This window comes from Schistocerca piceifrons, chromosome 6, assembly GCF_021461385.2.
Source record: "Schistocerca piceifrons isolate TAMUIC-IGC-003096 chromosome 6, iqSchPice1.1, whole genome shotgun sequence".
Lineage (NCBI taxonomy): Eukaryota > Metazoa > Arthropoda > Insecta > Orthoptera > Acrididae > Schistocerca > Schistocerca piceifrons.
The window spans coordinates 2,116,208-2,136,844 of record NC_060143.1 but is presented as its reverse complement, the minus strand read 5'-3'; the positions used below and the strand labels follow the sequence as shown (position 1 = coordinate 2,136,844).

The window sequence follows — 20,637 nt, the reverse complement described above, 5'->3', positions numbered from 1 at the left end:
ATTCAGTAGTTTCTATGGTCCTTTCAAGTTTAATATTGTTTTATCAGGATTTAGTATGTAGATGGTGATAAAGAGCCACTATGGATCTACCATATTATGAGGTTGCAGCTGTTACAGCCAAACAGCCATCCTTTATGAGCTATTAAGTGGGTCATGTCAACTCACCTAGACCACTGTGCTGGACCATCACAGATTTCATTGAAATTTTACGTGAAATTTGGCACATGCCCCCAATCAACATCAGTAAAGTTTAATGTTCATCAAAGCAACATTGTCCTAGATTTAATCACTTATTTGGCTCCATTTGTGACTTCACACAGAGCGAGCATGATTTTATGGAGAGTTTGAGCTGTTCTATCTCAAGTACTATTTTGTCGAAAGAAATGAAGTTTGGCTGTTTTGTATAACTTTGCATTCTCTTAAGAATAGTAATGAAAAGAAATTTTACATACCATATTCAGCCAGAAAATCTTAGGCAACATCACCCCCCCCCCCCAAAAAAAAAAAAAAAAAAAAATAATAATAATAATAATAATAATAATAATCTGAATTTGGCTTGTTACATCTTACTGATTAAAAATATGACAAACTTGAAACTTGGTATGTAGTAACCTAACAACACAAGTTTCTTATATATTAAGTTTGTTATGTACTGCTTTTCAATACTGAGTCAGTCAGATGCAAAGTTGGAGATTTTGTAAAAAGATAAAAAAAATGTAGTAGTTTAGGCCTAATTTTCGAAAAAAACTGTTTTCGATGAAACTCTGCAAACTAGACTCATTAGGAAGATCACTGTTTTAACCACAAAAAAACGTTTATTTGATTATCCAACATGGGGTAACAGTGCTAGATAATTTGAATTAAAGTTGGATTAGAAATACGCAATAGTAAAAAAATTTAAATTTTGGATTCTTATATATCATGCTGTAAACATATCCTGAACATGAAACTTATTATGCTATGGGTCAGTAGTACAAGGATGTGAAATACAAAATTTAATTGACGCACTACTTTCCAACGATCTACAAATCTGTCATAATGATGACTGGTTTTGTGGAAAGGTGAAACTAAATGATATTAGACACTTCTTGTACAAATACCTTTTTCTATTATCAAAGCAATATAGTGAGATATTAGTTGTCAATAAACAAATAAAAAATACATGCAACAAAATACATTTAACAAGTAGTTGAGACATAACCCATTGTCGTGGTACATTAACTCGAATTTGTCCATCATTTACAAGTATTGTTAGCACACATTGGGAAATTGAATGTGATGTTCTGAATGCTTGAAAACATACTCTTTCCAGCTCTGATTATTTTGAAATCAGTTATGTAAATCAGATCTTCTAAAAGCAAATTGAATGTTATCTATTTTTGGCATTTTTACGACAATCAAATTTGAACTGATTTTGTAGAAATTTGGAAAGCAGCATGTGATGGAAAACCTTATATTGCTTAGTTGTTGTTGTTATCCTTTTTTTACCTGTAATCAACATGTTATAAGAAGTCAAAGTTAAAACTTTATTCACATTACGAATTTTCAGGCTACATTGCCTTGGTTTATCTTGTATTGTTAGGCCATGTCGGAAATTAAACCCACTGATCTGAGAAGGGGTCTTAAAATACATTGTTTTGCGTGAGACTGTTTTTAAAGCTTTAATATAAAACAGCATTGGTAAATGAAGTGTTGAACATACCCAATGTTCACCTTTTCACAAAAGTCTCCATTTTTTGAGGAATTTGTAGATTCATTGGAAAATAGTGGGTCAATGAAATTTTGTATTTCATATTCTTGTTCCACCGACCTATTGCATAATAAGTTTCATGTTCAGCATGCATTTTCTTTGAGATATGAGACTCCGAAGCTTAAATTTTTTTCATGCTGCGATTTTCATGTCCATCCTCAATTCAAATTATATAGCATTTTTAGCTCATGTTGGGTAATCAATAAACTTTTTTCTATGGTTAAAACAGTGATCTTCATACCACTTAGGAAAGTTTTATAGAACATAGTTTGTTGCAAAATAAGATCCAGAATACTGCATTTTTGATATTTTTGTAAAATCCTGTACTTTACACTTAATTGACTCTGTAGTGGGAAGTGGTACATAAATGGAACTTCATTTTGAAAATCTTGTGTTGTTAGGTTAATACATGCCAAGTTTCTTATTCATCATACCTTTAAACCCTGAGAGGTAACAAGCCAAATTTTTTGCGGGCAATTTTGCCTAAAATTTTGTAGCTGAACATGGCTTGTAAAATTATTTTAATTACTGTTCTTAAGTGAACCATAAAACTGTACAAGATAGCCAAATTTCAATTCTTTCAAGAAAATATTGCCCAAGATACAACAGCTCGTAGTCGCCAGAAATTCACATTCACTCTGCACAAAGTTGTGCTTCGAATCAAACAGGTGTTTGTATTTCAGCCAGTATTGCTTTGATGAACATTAAACTTTACCAATGTTCATTGGTAACATGTGTGAATGTTCACATAAAATTTCACGGAAATCCACGATGACAGAGCAGGAAAATGTTCCAAAATTGCTCGATATGACATAGAATGACACAAGTATATTAAAAAAATCATTCTTTACTTATTTTACAGGTCAATATTTTCCTTGCTGTAATGGTAGATACTAAAAATTGTAATGTTTCCCACCTGTTGATGTTCAAGTTGTTCGTAATGGAATCCATACTGACTGTCTTACAATGGAAGACTAGTCCATTTCTGTTTATTAAAATCTTCCCTTCAAGTTCCAAGACAGCACTTATTTCAGTATGGAGCATGGTATTCCTGAAGAGTTGTATTACAGCGCTTCTGTCTAACACGCATTTACAGTGATATCATAGTTACAGTGTTCTAGAGTGATAAATGCAGTTTCCCCAGTGAAGTTTATTACTATTATTATTATTATTATTATTATTATTATTATTTGTATTATCTCTCTGTGTGACATCATTCTTACAGAATATTAAGTAAGTTGTAGATACTTTTAGCAAAATTCCTGTACTGTGTCGCAATAATGAGGTACTGGTGGTGTGAACAGGTATGCCTGCAGTACTACCAGCATGAATTTCTGGAACTGGCTTGTGGCTGTCCAGCAGTAGTGTGCTGTCGTTGTTCACCAACTCAGAAGGCAGAAGTGGTTCGGCTCATACAGAGGCACACAGGCAAAAGGGCAGCTGCAGTTGGAGATGGTGGCAATGATGTTAGCATGATACAGGCAGCAGATGCAGGTTGTGTACCATATTGTTATCTAGATGGTTTTACCATAGAAATATATTTCAAAATTTTTTAAGACCATTTTCACTGCATTGTTTTTTTTCAGTCAGGTTTAATGTATCATTTCTGTACTTTCAATTCTTTCTTTATCCAGTTCTGCACATTTTCCAAACTCCATGCTTCAACGTAAATAGAAAAATTTTCTCATCCCCATTTCTTACTCAAATTCATTGGTCTTGCTATTTTTATCTTCAATGAAAAATATAAGTGTCTTATATAGCAAGGCCTTTTCATTTCCATGTGTTCAAAATGTAACAGTGAAAGTTACATAAATAGCTTCCAATATCTGGAAATGTAAATGTAAATCATAGGTTACACATTGCCATGTATAAAATGAGTTGCTGCCCCCCCCCCCCCCCCCCTCAAGCAACTGGAGACAGTAGCTGTGTTGTGTTGTGGCATGCGTGCGTGTGTGTGTGTGTGGGGGGGGGGGGGGGGTTGCAGGTACACATTCCACTTCAGTAGGAGGACTTTGTCTGAAAGTTTAAGAGAAAATATTGTTGCAGTCTTTTTCATAGTGTTTGCTTGCAACTCATTGCCTCATGTATGTCCTTTCCATAAATTTCTGTTCTGTTGCTCCATTATCTCATCATTTTTGTGAAACTGGTGCATGCTGCTGAAGATTTGGTGATTATCTCCCTGCATGTTTTAGTGCCACTTTCAGGTAGTAGTCACATCTGCTCTACAGATAAATACAAAGCCCACACTGTGTCATCACCAGTTTGTTCTCTCTTTCTGATTTTGTGTGATCCCATGTGATGTTCTCAAACTGTCTTTTCCGGGCATTTGGCGAGTATACTCAGGCATACTCTGTGTGATGATTCAGTTTCTGTTTCCAACTCTCTCTGAAATTCTGAAATGACAGCAGCATGAAATGGGAGAGATTGTGACTCATGATATAGAGGTGACATTGAGTGACAAGAGTTCATCACATGTTGAAAAACGTGCATGCATTCATACATCTACAACTCTCTCTCTCTCTCTCTCTCTCTCTCTCTCTTTCTCTCGCACTCACTCATTCACTCACTCACACACACACACACACACACACACACACACACACACACACACAAAGGTCACAGCTACTGTCGTCTCCAGGCACTAAGAATTGACTGTGATGAGCAAAAATTCGACGGGTGTGATTGGTGAGAGTACATAAGAGGTGGGGTAGGAGAGAGAGGGATGGGGGTGGGGGGATTCATTAGTGCTGTCTTTGGGAGTGTGCAGATTGTAGGCTGTAGGTGCAGCATTGGGAGGCTGTGCTGAATGAAAAAGCCAGAGGAGAGAAGCAGAGAAGAGGAAAGGGCTATGCAGATGCGATGGGGGATAGAAGGTGAGTGATGCTGGAGTGGGAGCAGGAAAGGAGATAAGAGGCACTTGCAGCAGGGACTAAAGTTCACATTATGTAAGAAGGCAGCCCAATTTTCAGTCGTTCTGCGCATCCACCCCCTCCTGCCACTAGCCACTGGCAGCCAATAATATTAATTCTCTTTCTGAGCAGCTAGCAGAGTGTTACAGCTAGGAGTGAGAATCTCACTCCTACATGCTGCACTGTTGCTGTACTTCGCGACAACCAAATTATTTATTCAACTGTCAATTTTTTTTGTTTCCTTTTTTTTCTTGCAGCAGTATAGCTGTGAATGTGTATGTTTACGGCATTGAATTTGAAGTGCTTCACAAGCAGGCAAAGCAAATTATTTACCGCATTTATAACTTTTTCAAATGTGAATTTGAAAACACATCTCCTACTGTTGACACTTGAAAACACAAGAACGGACTCCAGAACCATGTGTTGTCGGCAAGAGAATTGTAAGTGAAAATGTCAGAGCTGCAGGAACCATAGAAATAACTGGTTTCATGTCACATGGAAAGCATCGAAATCGCAAGGAACCTGTAACACAAATGGATGGTTTTAACAAAGATGCTTTAAAGGGCTCCATGTGAATGATGAACACACGACGTCACAAAAATGTTTACAGTTATGGTGGCTTCAATTGTAAGCGCTTGTCAATGTAAAGAATTTTAAAAGATGTTGGTTCCAGATACATTAAGAAGAGAGTTTTTAGTTCAAAGGAGTGACATAGGTGCAGTACAAACTATATCCCATGTAAGGGTCCACAATACAAGAGGAGGAGGTTACTCAATAGTGTACTGCCCTGGTGGAATGTTGGCTAATTAGAATCATTCCAATATGATCTGCTGGAAAATGAGTGATGGTACTGGCGGTTTTAAAGTTGTCATAGGAATAAATTCTCGGACAATTTTTCTGCATGCTGACTCTTCTTCAGTTTTGTTTCTGAGAATAAACTTGTATTTACATGTAAAAAAAACAGCAGTGACTACCATTGTGAAATGAGCACTGTCAGTTTCGTGACGTGATTCACAATTCTTGTCATATCATGCTTGAAGTCGGTCATTGTCAGTTAAATTTAACTGTTATAGAGAAAACATCAAGTACAAACACCAGAAGAGTGGATATTTTCCCACGGCCTAAAAATAAAAATATTAAGCACCGTATAAACCAGACTCGTGCCGATCTCTTGTAGCTCGTTAATTTATACAAGTCACGTGACAGAACGTACAAATTTGACTTCCTTGCACATGAATAGGGTCACACAATTTTTTCACTGTCAGTGACACGTGGAATTAATTTGGGAAAATTGTTTTAAGTCTATGTGGGAGAGGGGGGAGGGGGATTCAAGATGTTACAATAGATCGCTTGTGCATGAGGCAATGTACAACATCCCACCTATAGCGTGGTCATAGTGCGCAGCATGCTGAAAAGCTTCAGACAGAAGAATTTGACAAGGAAGTGATGATGGATATAAGCGTTGAACCTATCATCATAAATTTACAATCAGATTGTTCGGAAACAGACTCAAATAGAAGCGACGATGGTATTACAATGTAGACCTTGGAACAAAGTTATAATTTTTCTTAGTTTTAAAGACTTGTGGTTAAAAAATTTGTTTGTCAACGTATCAGTTGCATACATAATAATTAGAACTTCCTACCCTTTTTCCCTTGGACTTTGTATCCTTTTAATTACACAGACTATAATGTTCAACATATTACCCAAGGAGAAGTTACACTTCTCCCACCATGTTGTATGCTCTGATAACACGCGAGAATGCAGCTGAATAAATTTGTCAGAAGTCTGATTTTTCCACATGTAAACCTCTGTCATTTTCAGGGTATGAACTGGATAAGGCCCTAAAATAACAGTAACTGTTACTTGTCAAGATATCAGTGGTTTTCGATGTTATTGGTCACCATTCCCTAGAGTTATTTGCAGATGATGGTTAATTGCTTCCATGTTGAATGGATTATAAATGCGGTCTCTCCTTGTAATATCAAACCTGTTAGTTTACACTCATAATTCCCATTAACAGCGACAAACATGACAACTTACTGACAATTTTAACAATAATTTTTTATATCAGTATTTTCTACCACTAATTCATTTTTACACACAGTGGTTACACTTAACAATAGTCTCTCTCTCTCTCTCTCTCTCTCTCTCTCTCTCTCTCTCTCTCTCTCTCTCTCTCTCTCTCACACACACACACACACACACACACACACACACACACACACACACACACACACACACACACCTTACACATTTTTAAAAATTCTATTGAGTAGAAGCAGTTGTCAAGCAAATATAACGATTCTGGTTTGTGCTTCAAGTTAATTTTGTTGTGTATTAAATTTTTACTTATAATGCAGTTCAGATTGCGATAAATTTTAATTATTGCAAGCAGTTTCAATGACCTTGTCATTAGACAAGTGTCATTTTGAGAAAAATTGTACTTCACGTCTTCACAGAGCTGTGTCATCTGTTCTCACCTCCCGATGTCTCATCAGGTAAATCTGTAGAGCAGTGGATGCAATGTCATCAAGACTTAAATTAATATTTATTTTATGACAACTGATCGAAATTGGTTTTAATATATGCTATTCTCGTCATATATTTGAGCATATAATACAATGTACAGTAGGCAAATGAGCCTGACTGTTATCCGCACCAACACAGTTTGGCAACGTGGACTTAATTTGCCTGCGCTCTGCTGCTGCGCATGCGCAGTTCTCATAACCCCCTATGCTTCCTTTCCGCTCCACCTCTATGCACGGAAGCACCATCCTAGGTGATGGGGGCTATAGTGAAGGTTGAGGCCATGTTGTTAAGCCAAAGAAGGATACCATGTTGAAAGAGTTTCCACCTGTACAGTTCAGCAAAATTGTTGATGGAAAGAAACCAGTTGGCAGAGGCTGTGACGCATCCATTGATGTCAAGCACGCAGTGTTGAGCAGTATGCTTGGCTGCTGCCTCTTGACCACAGTTTGGTGGTGGCCTTTTATACAATCAGACAGCTTGTTAGTTGTCATGTCCACATAGAATGCCATGTAGTTGTTGCAGCTAAGTTGGTAGATCACATGGCTGCTTTCACCTGCCATGGCTTTGATGAGGTCATAGATGCTTATGATACAACTGGAGTTAGATGGTAATGAGAGGGACAGATCTTGCATGTAAGTCTGTTTCTGTAAAATGAGCCATGGGTCATGGGGAACAGGGGTGGAGTAGGGGCTAGGGGCAACAAGGATATTATGTAGGTTGGGTGTACGGTGGAACACCATTCTGGTAAGGGTGGTGAGGATACTTCTCATTTCAAGGCACAGTGAAAGGTAATTGAAATTATGCAGGTGGGAACTCTCCCTGCAACATATCCTCTGTTCCCATAATCTCCTGCCTCTCCTGATAAAGTCCCCTTCATTGCCCCCACTCCAGTCCCACACACCTTCTGACCATCTCAGCACCGAGCGAGGTGGCGCAGTGGTTAGCACACTGGACTCGCATTCGGGAGGACGACGGTTCAATCCCGCGTCCGGCCATCCTGATTTAGGTTTTCCATGATTTCCCTAAATTGCTCCAGGCAAATGTCGGGATGGTTCCTTTGCAAGGGCACGGCCGTCTTTCTTCCCCATCCTTCCCTAATCCGATGAGACCGATGACCTCACGGTCTGGTCTCCTTCCCCAAACAACCAACCAACCATCTCAGCACAACTGCAAGTCCTTACTCCTTCTCTGCTTCTCGCTTCTCTCTATCCTCCTCCCCCCCCCCTCCCCCCTCAGCACAGCCTCCCTATTCTGCACCTAGCAGCTTACCATCTTGTCACCACCACAGCCGGCACTCTCATAGGCACCACTACATCGTCATCATCATCATCATCTGTATCCCCATTACTCACTCGGCTGAGATTGCTGCTCAGCACAGTCAGGCCTTGGCAACTCGAATTGACAGGGGCTCTGTGTGTGTGTGTGTGTGTGTGTGTGTGTGTGTGTGTGTGTGTGTGTGTGTGTGTGTGCGCTTTCTATATCTGAAAAATGACTTTGTTCATAACTTTGAACAGCATTGAACTAACAGTCTCCTTTCAGTGTGTGTGTGTGTGTGTGTGTGTGTGTGTGTGTGTGTGTGTGTGTGTGTGCGCCGCCGCCGCCAACCCCCCCCCTCCCCCCGCTCCCCCCCTCTCCCCCCCTGCTCAGTGCCTCTTCTGTGTGGTAGGTTATTCCATCTGCCTCTTCTGTGTGGTGTGGTTTATTCCATCCTGGATTTTCCATTGATCTCTCTTAAATAGTACACACAGTGTACACAATAGCATGTACTCTTCCTGATGCTATTGTACCAACAAGGTAAGAGTTATCACTAATACTCTAACATGGATACCAGTGCTGTATGTTCAGTTCATTTGCCAGAATGTGTACAACGGACAAACACAGTGGACTCTTGTTTTATGTGCTATGCTTCCTTTTACTAGTGTGCCACTGTACAAGCAAGTGACTGTAGCATAATCTGATAGTAAATAGAATTCTGTGTGATTGTGAAAATGTATTGGAGCTGATAATTGTAATTCAGACTAAAATTTGTGAGATCCCGGCCAAGAGCTTATTCAAGGGACCAATCAGATGAAAATCTGACAGTGCGTGGTCTGGACTATATGGTGTATGCTGGAGCACCTCTTACCCAAATTTGGCGATTTTCTCACGAACAAGAGCAACCACATGGGGCGAGTATTGTCATGAAGAAGTTTGAGACCATCAGCATTAATGTTGTGACATTTGTGAGGAAGGACGCTACACAACTTACCCAAAGTTCTGATGTAGGCTGCAGCATTCATAATGGTCCTGTGTTCAGCAGAGTCTCCCAGTAATGCACCATGCATATTCCAGACAGCACAAGCACTTTCTTAGCACGAGTAACTTTGAATTTTTCTTCATACTGGGCAGCCAGCATATTTCCACTCCATAGAGGCCTGCTTTCTTTCAGGTGTGTAGTGTTATGCCCATGATTCATCACCAGTCATGATTCCTTCACAAAGTCATGCCCTTTTGCGAAGTAAAGTGTTAAGTGATCCAAGCTTGACGTCATTCGCTGACCCTTGTGGTTGTGAGGTTCTTAGTTACCCCACGAGCACTACCTTCACGAAATTTCAACGTGGCCTGAACAGAATTGTACACTATGCCATAGAAAATGTTGAACTGTTATGATAAAGTTCATAGTTGCACATGCTGGTCATTCAAAATTACTCTGCCAGTGGCTCAGACATTCTGGGGGTTGCAGCAGTTACTGGCCGCCCGATTATGCTGTTGTAATAGGGGGTTACTTCAACTTGCCAGGTATAGATTGGGAGTGTTACGCCATCAAAACTGGCGCCAGGGGCAGGGAATCATGTGGCATTGTTCTGGATGTCTTGTCTGAAAATTACCGTGAGCTGGAACCAATGCATGAAGGTAACATCTTAGACCTCTTGGCAACAAACAGACATGAACTTATCAAATCAGTTAATGTAGAGGAAGGTATCAGTGATCATAAGGTTGTGACAGCATCTATGGCAACGGGTCCTACAAGGAATGTTAAGAAAGGTAGGAAGATATATTTGCCCAGCAAGTGTGACAGGATACAAATTTCAGAATATCTCGGCAGTCAGCATCAAATATTTGGTGATGAGGACAAAGATGTGGAGAACAAATGGAAAAAACTCTAATGTATCGTTCAATATGCCCTAGACAAGTATGTCCTGGGGTGGGCCGGTGTAATGTTAAGCATTTTTGTGGACTTACTTGTTGAAGAATGTTGGTTCTGCTTTCTTGCAGCGCCGATGTCTTCTACTAGCACCGGACGCTCATCCGAAGATTTCACTGCTAGGAAGGGGAAATTTTCTCTCTCTCTCTCTCTCTCTCTCTCTCTCTCTCTCTCTCTCTCTCTCTCCTTATTTAAAAAACACGCTACTCTGGGAATATCATTCAGTGCACCAGAACATATTTATTTCCACTTTGTACAAAAAAAATTACTAATCTTTATAACGTAAGCCCATACATTATCGGGCACCCAGAATCAGTTAATTACACATTTTTGAACACAATTAAAACATAAGCTTTTATCATGGCTGACTATCCACGTCCAGTCCACGTACTCTCAACAGCAATTCAACGTCTAACAAACAGTCGCTATCTCAAGTATCTCCATTTGTTTTTCAACAATACAAAGCTACATTACTCTTTGCAGCCGGTCACAGAGCTTCTGGGCCGTATTTGATTATTCTTGGCAGGTCGCACTGAACACTTGCCAGTGCCGACGAATTATCCCCCTTCCAGTTTCGCCTGCACAAACAATAAATGGGTGCAGTATCCCATGCTCATCCTTATGCCCTGCTTTAAAATAATGCATATTCGAAATGGCTGGAACACACATGTCTCCAGACTTTCGTAAAATTCTGGGGGCACTACAGTTCCGAGTAAGGTTTTAAGGTATGGGAAAGATCCACTCCAGTTTAATAGACATGTTAGAAAAGCTCTACGTAAACAAAGAGAACTTCATCACAGATTCAAGAGAAGTAAAAACCTAGCTGACAAACAAAAGCTGAACAAAGCGAAAATGAGTGTAAGGAGACCAATGAGAGAAGCGTTCAATGATTTTGAAAGTAAGACGTTGTCAACCGACCTGAGTAAAAACTCAGAGATTTTGGTTGTATGTAAAATCAGTAAGCAGGTCAAAATCATCTATTCTTTCTCTCAGTGACCACGACAACACCGAAACAGAAGATAACAGAGAGAAGCCCGAAGTGCTGAATTTGATCTTCCGAGTTGTTTCACCATGGAAGATCGTAACACTGTCCCTTCTTTCAACCGTGTGCAAACGCCGAAATGGCAGATACAGCTGCAATTGCTTAGTAGTGGAAAGGCTTCAGGACCAGATAAGATACCTATAACATTCTATAAAGATTATGCGGAAGAGCTTGCTCCCCTTCTAGCAGTAATTTATCTTAGATCCCTTGAGCAACAAAAGGTACCTAACTGGAAAAAAGTGCAGGTCATTCCAGTTTTCAAGAAAGGCCATAAGACACAATTATATACCTATATCATTGATGTCAGTCTGTTGTAGAATTATGGAACATGTCTTATGCTCAAGAATTATGACGTGCTTGGAAAATGAACAGCTTCTCTATAAAAATCAATGAGCAGACCTGCTATTGGATTCAAGACTTTCTTGCAGATAGAACTCAACACGTCACTCTTAACGGAACTAAATCGACAGATGTAAACGTAATATCCGGAGTACCACAGGGAAGTGTGAGAGGACCGTTGCTGTTCACAATATATATAAATGATCTAGTAGAAAGTGTCGGATGCTCTTTAAGGCTATTCACAGATGATGCAGTGCCAGAAGATAGTAAGAATCTGCAGAACGACCTGCAGAGAATTGATGAATGGTGCAGACTGCGGCAGTTGACCTGAAAGTAAATGAATGTAAAATATTGCGCATTCATAGGAAAAGAAATCCACTACTGTACAGCTACACTATTGATGACAAACAGCTGGAGACAACGTCTGCTGTAAAATATCTAGGTGTAACTATTCAGAGCAACCTGAAGTTGAATGACTATATAAAACAGAGAGTGGGAAAAGCAGACATGAGACTCAGATCCATCGAAAGAATCGTAAGGAAATGTAACTCATCCACGAAAGAAGTGGCTTATAAGGTGCTTGTTCGCCCGATTCTTGAGTATTGTTCACCTATCTGGGATCCCTATCAGGTAGGACTGATAGAAGAGATAGAGAAGATCCAATGAAGAGGCGCATTTCATCTAGGGATTGTTTCGGTGGTGAGAGAGTGTAACTGAGATGCTAAACAAACTCCAGTGGCAGACGTTACAAGTGAGACGTTGTGCATCACAGAGAAATTTACTACCGAAATTTGAGGACAGCACTTTTCAGGCAGAGTCAGACAACATATTACTTCCCCCCACATACATCTCACATATTGACCACGAGGAGAAAATTCGAGAAATTAGAGCCAACACAGAGGCTTACCGACAACCATTCTTCCCACCCACTGTTCACGAGTGGAAGAGGATTTGAGGGATCAGATAGTTGTACCTAAGATACCCTCTGCCACACACCATTAGGTGGCTTGTAGAGTATGATGTAGATGTAGTGTGACAAATCACAAAGGTTCACTCGGCTCTCTTGGAAGAATGTACACCTCCTGGAGGCATTGCTATGGTCCATACAGTCATTCTCATACTCCCCTCATACTTCCCTGTGAACTTCACTCAGTTTATGCTCTTTGGCTCACAAATACGGAACTGCATTTCGCTGCTCTTCACAAGTTGATGACAATAACATGCATGCATTTTTTTAGTTTTGGCCTATCTTGCTACAGCTGCACATGAAAACAAAATACCACCTCTAATGCAAACTTCAAAGTACATTGTTGTGGAATTTCAACATTCCAGCTGCAGTACCAGGGGGAAAAAATTATTGTGTGTTACTTTCCAATCCTCCCTCGTATCTTCTTCCATGTGATTAATTAAAACCATGTACAAATTAAAAGCGAGATAAGTGCAAGTAGGACTCGGCCTCTGAGCATTCAGTACAAACTTATGTAAGTAGATGATGATGATGATGTTCCTGGCAACTCCTCGTATCATTGAAAGGTGAAAGCTAGGTTAAAACAATGACTGAAAAATCTGTGGTGAGACCGAGGTTCAATCCCACAACCTCTGGCTTTACAGGCAAGCGCTTTACCACTAGACCACCAAGCCTGATACGTATAACATAGTTCGTATATATGTTTTGATGAGAGATTTTCCGAGCACCAAAATATGTTGCATATTTGTTTGTATCATTTGATTGCATTGAATTTTTGTTCTTGTTGTTGTTGTTGTTGTTGTTGTGGTCTTCAGTCCTGAGACTGGTTTGATGCAGCTCTCCATGCTACTCTATACTGTGCAAGCTTCTTCCTCTCCCAGTACTTACTGCAACCTACATCCTTCTGAATCTGCTTAGTGTATTCATCTCTTGGTCTCCCTCTACGATTTTTACCTACCACGCTGCCCTCCAATGCTAAATTTTTGATCCCTTGATGCCTCAGAACATGTCCTACCAACCGGTCCCTTCTTCTTGTCAAGTTGTGCCACAAACTCCTCTGCTTCCCAATTCTTTTGAATACCTCCTCATTAGTTATGTGATCTACCCATCTAATCTTCAGCATTCTTCTGTAGCACCACATTTCGGAAGCTTCTATTCTCTTCTTGTCCAAACTATTTATCGTCCATGTTTCACTGCCATACATGGCTACACTCCATACAAATACTTTCAGAAACGACTTCCTGACCCTTCAATCTATACTCGATGTTAACAAATTTCTCTTCTTCAGAAACACTTTCCTTGCCATTGCCAGTCTACATATTATATCCTCTCTACTTCGACCATCATCAGTTATTTTGCTCCCCAAATAGCAAAACTACTTTAAGTGTCTCATTTCTTCATCGAATTGCCTCAGCATCACCCGACTTAATTCGACTACATTCCATTATCCTCGTTTTGCTTTTGTTGATGTTCATCTTACATCCTCCTTTCATGACACTGCCCATTCCGTTCAACTGCTCTTCCAAGTCCTTTGCTGTCTCTGATACAATTACAATGTCATTGGCGAACCTCAAAGTTTTCATTTCTTCTCCATGGATTTTAATACCTACTCCGAATTTTTCTTTTGTTTCCTTCACTGCTTGCTCAATATACAGATTGAATAACACCGGGGAGAGGCTACAACCCTGTGTCACTCCCTTCCCAATCACTGCTTCCGTTTCATGTCCCTCGACTCTTATAACTGCCATCTGGTTACTGTACAAATTGTAAATAGCCTTTTGCTCCCCGTATTTTACCCCTGCCACCGTTAGAATTTGAAAGAGAGTATTCCAGTCCACATTATCAAAAGCTTTTTCGAAGTCTACAAATGCTAGAAACGTATGTTTGCCTTTCCTTAATCTTTCTTCTAAGATAAGTCGTAGGGTCAGTATTGCCTCACATGTTCCAATATTTCTTCAGAATCCAAACTGATCTTCGCCGAGTTCGGCTTCTACCAGTTTTTCCACTCATCTGTAAAGAATTCGAGTTAGTATTTTGCAGCTGTGACTTATTAAACTGATAGTTTGGTAATTTTCACATCTGTCCTCACCTACTTTCTTTGGGATTGGAATTTTTATATTCTTCTTGAAGTCTCAGGATAGTTTGCCTGTCTCACACATCTTGATCACCACATGGTTTTGTCAGGGCTGGCTCTACCAAGGCCGTCAGTAGTTCTAATAGAATGTTGTCCACTCCCGGGGCCTTGTTTCGACTCAGGTCTTTCAGTGCTCTGTCAAACTCTGCACGCAGTATCATATCTCCCATGTCATCTTCATCTACATCCTCTTCCATTTCAATAATATTGTCCTCAAGTACATCGCCCTTGTATAGACACTCTATATACTCCTTCCACCTTTCTGCTTTCCCTTCTTTGCTTAGAACTGGGTTTCCATCTGAGCTCTTGATATTCATGCAAGTGGCTCTCTTTTCTCCAAAGGTCTCTTTAATTTTCCTGTAGGCAGTATCTATCTTACCCCTAGTGAGATAAGCCTCTACAGCCTTACATTTGTCATCTAGCCATCCCTGCTTAGCCATTTTGCACTTCCTGTCGATCTCATTTTTGAGACGTTTGTATTCCTTTTTGCCTGCTTCATTTACTGCATTTTTATATTTTCTCCTTTCATCAGTTAAATTCAATATTTCTTCTGTTACCCAAGGATTTCTACTAGCCGTCGTCTTTTTACCTACTTGATCGTCTGCTGCCTTCACTACTTCATCCCTCAGAGCTACCCATTCTTCTTCTACTGTATTTCTTTCCCCCATTCATGACAATTGTTCCCTTATGCTCTCCCTGAAACTCTGTACAACCTTTGGTTTAGTCAGTTTATCCAGGTCCCATCTCCTTAAATTCCCACCTTTTTGCAGTTTCTTCAGTTTTAATCTACAGTTCATAACCAATAGATTGTGGTCAGAGTCCACATCTGCCCCTGGAAATGTCTTACAATTTAAAACCTGGTCGCTAAATCTCTGTCTTACCATTATATAATCTATCTGATACCTTCTAGTATCTGCAGGATTCTTCCATGTGTACAACCTTCTTTTATGATTCTTGAACCAAGTGTTAGCTATGATTAATATGCATTGAATTAGAAGCTCAAATTTTGAACGCCGCCGATGGACTGTAGACCATAATATGTGACATATAGTGCAATTTGATACCTCACTGGTTAGTGAGAAATTGGAATCTTTAACAGCCAGACCGGCAGGCAGACATAGTCACTTTTTTTTTGTCAATCTAAGGGTTCTGTTTTTACTGCCTGAGGTACATAACCATAAAAAGGCAGCGTATTAAAATGTCCACTAATCTTGTTATTGTAGTTGAACATTATAAGATTGTCTGTTATGAAGATGATTGTATTGTGATTTGTTTTCAAACCCAATTCCAGTTTTCAGGTAAAGTCATTTTATTCTCATGTAATTCTTCAGGCTTTCCCGGCGAGATCTTGACATGTGGAATAATTGGGTCTACTGCCAGATGTTTGTGTTGCTCTGGCACAATATTTCGCCCACGTAACTCGTTGCCTTCTTCAGGTGCGACCTGATTCTGTTTATAAGTCACATCAGTCAGTGTGACCTAAAATTTCACTGCAAATCTTTTGTGTTATAATTTGGAAAAAAATTCAACATGGTGTATGTACCGTCTTTTGTTAAAGCCAGGCAAACTGCCAATAGCCTGAGCTTTGCTGCCAAAGATTCCGTATTCCCCCTTTTTATGAGTATTGGACAGCATATTATTAATATGCCATGTCTCTTTGAGTGCCACAGCCATCAATTTTGGATGATAAGACTTTTACTTACTTACTACAGCAATGTCCAAAATTTAGTCAGCATATTGAGTTTAACCAGATGCTCAAATTTAGTTTTAAAAAAAGTGTTCAAAATGTAACTTGTATATTAAAATTACCACATGAATGTACTTGGTAATAAGTACTGGCCCTTTTTGTTGCATTCCTAAAACCATTACTATAGGTAGCAAATTCCTGGTGAATTCATCTTTTCTCACAGCACACAGTATTGTCATTTCCATAAATTTACAAGACATGAAATTTGGTTTGCACTGTTTTCTAGTTTAGATATGCATGAAAGTAGTTCTAGTGTGAGTCACTGATGTAGGGGTGAGGTGCTTACATGCACATACAAATTACTAGCAATAATGTACAATACGTAAACTATTTCGTAACACTCAGCTTTCTATTTATGAAGGGGTAATAGTCTGAAAACATAGAACTAGTAGTGTCTGGTGCACTGGCTGCTCTCTGTCTCAATGACTAAACATTACTGTGTGCAGCTGCACTGTAGTTGAATGCCATATTTTGTTTTGCTTGGTTGTATTTGAGCTGTTGGTGCTAGAAAGAGTAATGAAACAGTTCCTGGTAAAAGTCATTTTCTACAGTGAGAGTGAATACTTGTTGCAGAGCACAAAGGATGCTGCAGTCTGCTCCCTTTACACTGCTTCTCATTCTGTGAGAATTTAAATGTTAGGTGGACCTTGCTCCCTCCACTCCTGGTTAAGTGCACCCAAGAAAAAGTGTTCAGACTGTAAAAGAAGCATAATATTGATGGTCAGTGGCTCTCCTTCAAGAATGCAACTAAGTCAAAATATTTCTGGTGTGATATGAATCTAACTCCTTTACTCAGTTCATTCCTAGCAGTGCGGCTGAGGATGAGTCTTAGGCAGTTTTCCTTACTTGCTCAAGATAATACAGGACACACACCCTTAGCTTACACTCGTACATGTTTTACATATCACTAAGTTTTACTTTATTTCCAATATTTGTCTCTAAATGGTATCTCATTGCTGTACTGTTAGTTGTTTTATGTCAGATGAAATTAATGCATACCGAAGCATCGTTTGTTCAGCTGTATGTTAAATATTTGCCCTGCCAAGAAATGGAAAACATGTATTACTGTCTGACTGTTTTAATTGGAAAAAAATATTTCTTTACTTGCAGGAATAGGTATTCAAGGACAGGAAGGTCTTCAGGCATCATTGGCAGCTGATTTTTCAATACCACAGTTCCAGCACTTAGCACGTCTCTTACTTGTCCATGGACGTCGTTCGTACAAGCGATCTGCGGCACTAAGTCAGTTTGTCATTCATCGTGGTCTGATTATATCCACCATGCAGGCTGTTTTCTCATCAGTTTTCTACTTCTCATCGGTACCACTCTATCAGGGGTTCTTGATGGTGGGGTAAGATGATTTGACACAAATTATTTGTTACTACATAATGAATGAATGTTATTGTGGCAGGTATCAGTGAAATGTATTTTCATCATTTCTAGGTATGCTACATTGTATACAATGTTTCCTGTGTTTTCACTGGTCTTGGATAAAGATGTTTCAAGTAAAATAGCTCTCACGTATCCAGAGCTATATAAAGAATTGAGCAAAGGACGTTCTCTGTCATATAAAACATTTTTCATGTGGGTACTCATCAGTATATACCAAGGTAAGAGTAGTTACAATATGTTTATGGTATTGATGCAATAATTAACAAGATGAATATTAAACAGTGGAAAATTCAGGATGGAATGTAACAATATTATGAGAAGGAAAGCTGCTACTCACGGTATAATGGAGATGCTGAGTCGCAGATAGGCACAACAAAAAGACTTTCACACTTAAAGCTTTCAGCCAATGGCCTTCATCAAAACACACACACACACACACACATACACACAAATGCAACTCACACACACGTCTGCAGTCTCAGGCAACTGAAACCACACTGCAAGTGGCAGCATCAGTGCATCATGGGAGTGGTGACTGGGTTGAGGTAAGGAGGGGGAGGGGTAGTATGGTGGGGATGGCGGATAGTGTAGTGCTGCAGGTTAGGCGGCGAGCAGGGGAAGGTGGGGGGGGGGGGATGTAGTGGAAAAAGAAGAGAAATAGAGAGAAATAAATAAAAAAAAGACTGGATGTGGTGGTGGAATGACGGCTGTGTAGTGCTGGAATGGGAGCAGGGAAGGGTCTGGATGGGTGAGGACAGCGACTAGTAAAGGCTGAGGCTAGGAGGGTTACGGGAACGTAGGATGTATTGCAGGGAAAGTTCCCACCTGCACAGTTCGGAAAAGCTGGTGTTGGTGGGAAGGATCCATATGGCACAGGCTGTGAAGCAGTCATTGAAATGAAGGATATCATGTTTGGCATCGTGTTCAGCAACAGGGTGGTCCACTTGTTTCTCGGCCACAGTTTGTCGGTGGCCATTCATCTTGACAGACAGCATGTTGGTTGTCATGCCTACATAGAATGCAGCACAGTGGTTGCAGCTTAGCTAGTAGACTATTTGGCTGGTTTCACAGGTAGCCCTGCCTTTGATGGGATAGGTGATGTCAGTGACCAGACTGGAGTAGGTGGTGGTGGGAGAATGTATGGGACAGGTCTTGCAATTAGGTCTATTACAGGGGTATGAGTCTTGAGGTAAGGGACTGGGAGCAGGATTTGTGTCAGGATGGACGAGTACATTGTGTAGGTTCGGTGGACCGTGGAATACAACTGTGTGTGCGGGAGGGGGGGATAGTTGGCAGGACATTTCTTAATTACGGCACGACGAAAGGAAATCAAGACCCTGGTGGAGAATGTAATTCAGTAGCTCCAGTCCTGGGTGGTACTGAGTTACGAGGGGAATGCTCATCTGTGGCCAGAATGTGGGACTTCGGGAGGTGGTGGGAGACTGGAAAGATAAGGCATGGGAGATTTGTTTTTGTGCAAGGGTGGGAGGACAATTACGGTCACTGAAGGGTTCACTGCAGATGTGATGACCACAGGTGGCTAAGCTGTACGGAAGTGTCTTCTTGGTGTGGAATAGGTGGCAACTGTTGAAGTGGAGGTATTGCTGGTGGTTGGTAGGTTTGATATGGACGGAGGTAGTGATGTAACCATCTTCAAGGTGGAGGTCAACATCTAGAAATGTGGCTTGTTGGCTTGAGTAGGACCAGGTGAAGCAAATGGGAGAGAAATTGTTGAGGTTCTGGAGGAATGTGGATAGGTTGTCTTTACCTTTCATCCAGATAGCAAAGATGTTATCAATGAATCTGAGGGGTTTAGGCTTCTGAGTTTTTAGGAAGGATTCCTTTAGATGGCCGATTAATAGGTTGGCATAGGATGGTGCCGTGCGGGTGCCCATAGCTGTTGTACCCTGGATTTGTTTGTAGGTAATCCCTTCAGAGGTGAAGTATTGGGTCTACAACTTTGCTTCTGCCATTTTGCAATAGCCGGCAGTAGCAGTTTTGGTGATTGGTCATAGGTGTAATACAAGAAGCTTAGGCATCTGTAAACATAATGCCATAAAAATATTAGTTCATTTGTGATTGCATCATAAGGTTATTCTCGATTAACTATGTCAACTTACATACCCATTTCTCGCCATTTGCAGGAAGTTTTAATTTCCTGCATTAACATGAAAACATCTGCACCTGTGGCTCTTAAAATGCTGGGTAAGACCAATGGTGAGGGAACTCTTAGTGGAAGAACATGCTGAGAATGTTTTCAATGCCTTAAGAACAGTGATTTTGATGTTGAAGACCGACATGGTGGTGGAGGACAGAATGTTTTCGTAGCTACTGAAACGGACAAAGACAGTCAGAGGACATCATTATCAAAAGCAGTTGATTCGTTCGAGCCCAACACTGAAACACAAACAGCCACAATACAGCAATAGACACGTAAAGATCATTTTGCAGCAGGTCAGTGCTCGACCCCATGTCCCAAATCCCGTCAAAATATACATTGTTGTTGTTGTTGTTGTTGTTGTGGTCTTCAGTCCTGAGACTGGTTTGATGCAGCTCTCCATGCTACTCTATCCTGTGCAAGCTTCTTCATCTCCCAGTACCTACTGCAGCCTACATCCTTCTGAATCTGCTTGGTGTATTC

The 20,637-nt window shown here is 40.3% G+C and overlaps 1 protein-coding gene across 2 annotated transcripts in view; it reads left to right on the top strand.

Moving 5' to 3' along the window:
* The window catches only part of LOC124803034 (probable phospholipid-transporting ATPase IIB), a 189,156-nt gene that overhangs the window by 135,109 nt on the left and 33,410 nt on the right, over positions 1–20,637 (top strand). For both annotated transcript variants that reach the window (XM_047264146.1, XM_047264147.1), the window contains 3 exons: positions 3,055–3,244; positions 17,715–17,955; positions 18,048–18,214. In XM_047264146.1, the coding sequence (XP_047120102.1) occupies positions 3,055–3,244; positions 17,715–17,955; positions 18,048–18,214 (598 nt within the window). The remainder of the gene's footprint in view (positions 1–3,054; positions 3,245–17,714; positions 17,956–18,047; positions 18,215–20,637) is intronic.